Source organism: Tachyglossus aculeatus, chromosome 21 (assembly GCF_015852505.1).
Source record: "Tachyglossus aculeatus isolate mTacAcu1 chromosome 21, mTacAcu1.pri, whole genome shotgun sequence".
NCBI classification, from domain to species: domain Eukaryota; kingdom Metazoa; phylum Chordata; class Mammalia; order Monotremata; family Tachyglossidae; genus Tachyglossus; species Tachyglossus aculeatus.
In genome coordinates this window covers 21452256-21458468 of record NC_052086.1, presented here as the reverse complement: position 1 = coordinate 21458468, position 6213 = coordinate 21452256, and the positions used below count along the sequence as shown (strand labels likewise).

General features: G+C 52.2%; 1 protein-coding gene across 2 annotated transcripts in view; it reads right to left on the bottom strand.

Moving 5' to 3' along the window:
• Positions 1 to 2739: 2739 nt before the first annotated feature.
• The window catches only part of HECTD4 (HECT domain E3 ubiquitin protein ligase 4), a 227360-nt gene continuing 223886 nt past the window's right edge, over positions 2740 to 6213 (bottom strand). For both annotated transcript variants that reach the window (XM_038763449.1, XM_038763450.1), the window contains exons 75-76: positions 5295 to 5517; positions 2740 to 2938 (exon numbers count right to left, since the gene is read on the bottom strand). In XM_038763449.1, coding sequence (XP_038619377.1) covers positions 2802 to 2938; positions 5295 to 5517 — 360 coding nt within the window. In that variant the 3' untranslated portion in view covers positions 2740 to 2801. The remainder of the gene's footprint in view (positions 2939 to 5294; positions 5518 to 6213) is intronic.

Here is a 6213-nt window from a genome sequence, read left to right as displayed (position 1 = left end):
GCCACTTGAGGCCTTGTCTTTCCAAATAATGACATTATAAGGCCACGTCAGCCAAAAGAACTGTTTAGATTCTGGAGAAAGCCAGGACAAGGTATTAAAAGCACGCGACTTTACTGGCAGGGGCCTGGGTGTTGCCAGGAGCGAGTCCCATCACACCAAGTGATGTGAGAGGCCAACCAGGCAGGGAAGACCACGTTTCTTTTCAAAAGTCAGGCCGGTTGCCTCAGTACTCGAGCTCGCTTCCCCCCACTTTGAACAAAATATATACAAATCAGTTTCTAATAAATACAAATGAGGAGCAGCAGTTTCCTCTCTAGCTGTCTGGGGGATTGCTCAAGAGGAAAGTTTAGCAGAGGGCAAATTGGGTCTCTGAGCCACCTTCCATTTGTGCAGTCGGAGGGAAGAGGGATGAAACTTTTTTTTTTAAAAGATGTTTTTATAAGTACAGGCCTCGGGGGTAGTAAAATCCAGTTTGTGCAAAGCAACCATTTTTAGGAATAGTTTCTCATTCAGGATAAGGGGTTAATTAGTCAAAGTCAGCGGGGCACAGTCAATCTCAACAGCAACAGATGACACCACAACTCTCCAGATAAATCAAAATTAGATGAAGGTTATTTATTGTGACTTTCCTGTGGCACGCCTCCTTTACACAGCACGGGTGTAAACAGCATAGAATCAAAGAAAAAGATTATTAAATGCAACCATAAATAATTGTAATAAATATACAGCAAGGAACTTTACAGCATGTTCTCCGGGCCAAGGGACTGGGTAGGTTTGGAGGAGAAACAGTAATGTTAGCAGCAGGTCTCTTACTCACAGCTGTCATCCGACGAGGCGAAAGGGATCAGCCGAAGCTTCCCAAAACCCCTTCCGGGGAGGTAGCTAACGAACAAGGTTGCCAATCCACCCGAGGGAGGGGGAAGAAGGGGAGAGGCAGAGGAATAAGAAAAAGGAAGCTGTTTCGGCCACACGGAAGGGCTTCTGAGCGGGTCAGGAAGGAAATGAAAGACTCCTCGGATCCTCGACGTAAGTCCCGGGGTCCCCGTCCCGGTCCCCCGACTGACGCGGCCTCATCACCGCCTCTGCTCCTGCCTGTGCTTGCCCTGACTCTCAAGGAAGAGACCGCGGCTTTTCTGACAGTGCCTGCCAGGAAACGGAATAGGTTTCCGAAGTAAATATCAGGCCTCAGTTTACCTTTCTCTTAGCAGAAAAATATTTCATAAAATGGACGTGAATACAGGCTTCTTAAGAACGCAGGCTGGCGCCGATCACCAACGCCTCTAATGCTAAAAACTCCCACCTACTTGCCATTCACACACACACACGCGCGCGCGCACGGAGGGCCACGGAGCACCCCGGGGCGGGGGCTCGCTCTTCCTCTTTCCCGTTCTCGGCTCCCCCGGACCCAGCCTCCTAGACGCCGCACCCCCGCAGTGTCCGATATTCACAATAATATACAATAGATACAGTTCTTCGATTCCGTGAGAAGCGGCAAGCCAGACGACGACGACGACGACGAGGAGGGTGTCCAACCGGGCGGTTACTTGCTCTTGGATTAAAGAAGGCCCATCGGAGCCCCAGGCGGGGCAGGGCGCTCCAGCTCAGCACTGGCACGCACGTGCGGAAGGGGACCGGAGCCCGCCGGGGCGTCTCTCGCAGCTGCCGCGAGGTCAGTGGGGCGTGACGGGTCGGGGGCCTGGGTGGTCGACGATCCGGTGGTGGGGAGTTACGGGAGGAGAGGGAGACCCCCGGGGTAGCGATGACAGCCAAGCTGTCGCCTCCTGTAGAAGAGCCGCTGTGTCCCGGTGCCACCTCGTCAACGTACCGGCGCGGGGTGCAAAGAAGGAGAGCCGCCGGCGGTCGCGCGCTTACAGTCCGTAGGGCTCGGGACGGGGCCCTTGGGGGTTCTACAACCGCTCCCGGAAACCTCCTCCCCAGAGGGGCGTTACTTAGCGTCAGCGACTGTTTTCCACAGGAACGGACGGATCGTCCTATAATCTTAGGAAAATACAAAGAAAATTCCGAGGAGGACGGGGGGCTCGGGGTTACTGGGTTAAGCGGTTCCAACCAACTCTGCCCGGCTCACAGGCGTGGCGGCGTTTCTACAGCGGCCAAGGGACGACTAGGCTTTCCGCCCGCAAAAGCAAGGTGGGGACGCCCCACTGACCTCGTCGGGCTGTCCCACAACCTGGCTGGGACGACTTCAGGGCGGACGAGGGCACGGCTTCAGCACCGCCATGGTGCCCCTGGGGTCACCTGAAGGCCCAGAGTCCCGGCTGCTCTGCGGTGAGCTGAGCGAGGGGCCGAGGGGACAGCGTCCGGAAGGCAAGAGCGCGAGTCGGGCCCGGGGCCTGCTTTTGGACTCGCAGCCCTCGCTGGGGGCTGGCTGCCTCTGGGTAGCCGAATGTGAGGGGCAACCAAATCCAAAACGACAAAATCATTAGTCGGGGCGGGGGAGGAGGATGAAGGGGCCGGGGGAAGGAAGGAGAGGGCGATGGTTTCGAAAATCAAATCGTACACATCAAACTTCGGTACTTAACTATCCTACAAATATTCCACAAACAAGGCAGCAAAAGAACCAATCCACCACAAAACCTACAAATACAAAAGGTTAAGTCTTCCGGTAAGTACTGTAACATGGACAAAAAACCTCAACGTAGAAACAAATCTCCCAGCTCCTCGCACGGTGGCCCGGGAGGGCCGTCCCGGGGAGGCCGGGCGGGCGGGCGGGCGGGCGGGCGGGCGGGCTTCCCGAACCGGCAGAGCGCTTCACGTCACCCCCGAGACGGGGCTCGCTCTCCTCAGCCACTCAGCGGATCTTCCCGGTAGTGAATAGCAGAGCGCAGTTTCTCCAGCATGATCTCCAGGGAGGAATACTGAGGAAGTTTGATCATGAACATGCAGGTTTCCACACGGATGTACCGAGAGTCCGGAGAACCTGCGAAGGGACCGCCCCCGGAGATCTCCGTCAGCTTGGTGGGGGCAGGGTCCCCCCCTCCCAGAGCCCGGGGCCGTCTCTGTCGGGGCGGACCGCAGAACGTCCGTCCCCACCCCAGGGGCCGGGGACGTGGGGGTCCTGACCTCTAATAAGCTACATGGCATAGAAGCAGCATGGCTCAGTAGAAAGAGCACGGGCTTTGGAGTCAGAGGTCATGGGTTCAAATCCCTGCTCCACCAATTGTCAGCTGTGTGACTTTGGGCAAGTCACTTAACTTCTCTGGGCCTCAGTTACCTCATCTGTAAGATGGGGATTAAGACTGTGAGCCCCCCCCGTGGGATAACCTGATCACCTTGTAACCTCCCCAGTGCTTTGAACAGTGCTTTGCACATAGTAAGCGCTTAATAAATGCCATTATTATTATTTTTTTTTAGACTGTGAGCCCACTGTTGGGTAGGGACTGTCTCTATGTGTTGCCAATTTGTACTTCCCAAGCGCTTAGTACAGTGCTCTGCACATAGTAAGCGCTCAATAAATACGATTGATTGATTGATTGATTGATTGATTACAAAACGCAGCCCGTGGACCCCTTAAACAAGGTACCCATCCCTATACGTCTCTCCCAGGGATCAGCCGCTAGTAGCCAAAGGAAAGACGTGAGCCCTTCCTTGGCCACCCCTCCCTGCTCCTCTCGTGACTCTCTCTGGCTCTCCCGCCAGGTGGGAGGACAAGGATAACAATAATAATAATAATAATAATAATAATAATAATGATGGCATTTATTAAGCGCTTACTATGTGCAAAGCACTGTTCTAAGCGCTGGGGAGGTTACAAGGTGATCAGGTTGTCCCACGGGGGAATAATAATAATAATAATGATGGCATTTATTAAGCGCTTACTATGTGCAAAGCACTGTTCTAAGCGCTGGGGAGGTTACAAGGTGATCAGGTTGTCCCACGGGGGAATAATAATAATAATAATGATGGCATTTATTAAGCGCTTACTATGTGCAAAGCACTGTTCTAAGCGCTGGGGAGGTTACAAGGTGATCAGGTTGTCCCACGGGGGAATAATAATAACAATAATAATGATGGCATTTATTAAGCGCTTACTATGTGCAAAGCACTGTTCTAAGCGCTGGGGAGGTTACAAGGTGATCAGGTTGTCCCACGGGGGAATAATAATAATAATGACGGCATTTATTAAGTGCTTACTATGGGCAAAGCACTGTTCTAAGCGCCGGGGAGGTTACAAGGTGATCAGGTTGTCCCACGGGGGAATAGTAATAATAATGATGGCATTTATTAAGCGCTTACTATGGGCAAAGCACTGTTCTAAGCGCTGGGGAGGTTACAAGGTGGTCAGGTTGTCCCACGGGGGAATAATAATAATAATGATGGCATTTATTAAGCGCTTACTATGTGCAAAGCGCTGTTCTAAGCGCTGGGGAGGTTACAAGGTGATCAGGTTGTCCCATGGGGGAATAATAATAACAATAATAATGATGGCATTTATTAAGCGCTTACTATGTGCAAAGCACTGTTCTAAGCGCTGGGGAGGTTACAAGGTGATCAGGTTGTCCCACGGGGGAATAATAATAATAATAATAATAATAATAATGATGGCATTTATTAAGCGCTTACTATGTGCAAAGCGCTGTTCTAAGCGCCGGGGAGGTTACAAGGTGGTCAGGTTGTCCCACGGGGGAATAATAATAATAATAATGACGGCATTTATTAAGCGCTTACTATGTGCAAAGCATTGTTCTAAGCGCTGGGGAGGTTACAAGGTGATCAGGTTGTCCCACGGGGGAATAATAATAATAATGACGGCATTTATTAAGTGCTTACTATGGGCAAAGCACTGTTCTAAGCGCCGGGGAGGTTACAAGGTGATCAGGTTGTCCCACGGGGGAATAGTAATAATAATGATGGCATTTATTAAGCGCTTACTATGGGCAAAGCACTGTTCTAAGCGCTGGGGAGGTTACAAGGTGGTCAGGTTGTCCCACGGGGGAATAATAATAATAATGATGGCATTTATTAAGCGCTTACTATGTGCAAAGCGCTGTTCTAAGCGCTGGGGAGGTTACAAGGTGATCAGGTTGTCCCACGGGGGGCTCATATTATTAATTCCCACTTTACAGTTGAGGTAACTGAGGTCCAGAGAAGTGAAGCGACTTGCCCAAAGTCACCCAGCTGACAATTGGCGGAGCTGGGATTTGAACCCATGACCTCTGACTCCAAAGCCCGGGCTCTTTCCGCTGCTTGGGATGTGTATGCTACAGCCATCCAACGTATTTACACGTGCCGGGCTCGTGGCTCGTGGCAAGGCCGACTCTGTTGGAGGGACGTACCTGCAGCGCCATCCGGAGGGGCGATCTTCATGGGATAGGGGGGCACGTGAGCCGTATCCGGCCCCCCATCTTTGCAGGGGCAGGTGAACGGGATCCGCTCCTGGTTGCAGGCAAACTTGATGAACTTGCAGAGCTCTTCCTGGGTGAACATCTCTAACGCACCCCAGAAAAATTCAATGTGCTGGTCCGTCTCCATCAGCCCCACCTGATACATGGTGTGAGCCTGAAGGGGGGGGGGAGGAGGAAGACAAGAACCCGTGACCCCGGGGGTCTTCACACCCCCACTTCCTCGTGTGGGGACGGTCCCCAAACGGTCACATCCCATCTGGCACAGGCAGTCCCAGAGCCTCTCGCCTTATGACTTTAATAATAATAATAATAATGGCATTTATTAAGCGCTTACTACGTGCAAAGCACGGTTCTAAGCACTGGGGAGGTTACAAGGTGATCAGGTTGTCCCATGAGGGGCTCACAGTCTTAATCCCCATTTTACAGATGAGGGAACTGAGGCACAGAGAACTTAATCGTATTTATTGAGCGCTTACTGTGTGCAGAGCACTGTACTAAGCGCTTGGGAAGTACAAGTTGGCAACGTATAGAGACAGTCCCTACCCAATAGTGGGCTCACAGTGACTTGCCAAGTCACACAGCTGACAATTGGCGGAGCCAGGATTTGAACCCATGACCTCTGACTCCAAAGCCCGCGCTCTTTCCACTGAGCCACGCTGCTTCAGAATCGCAACCGCCCCCGGCCTGTTTCTGGGCTCAGGTTCGTGTCAGACGATGCCTGACTGTGGTCAGGCAGAACGGTAATTCTGTCTTCTCCTCCAGACCTTTAGCTCGTTGTGGGCAGGGAACGTGTCTGTTGTATTGTTGTATTTTACTCTCCCAAGCACTTAGTAGTACAGCGCTCTGCACG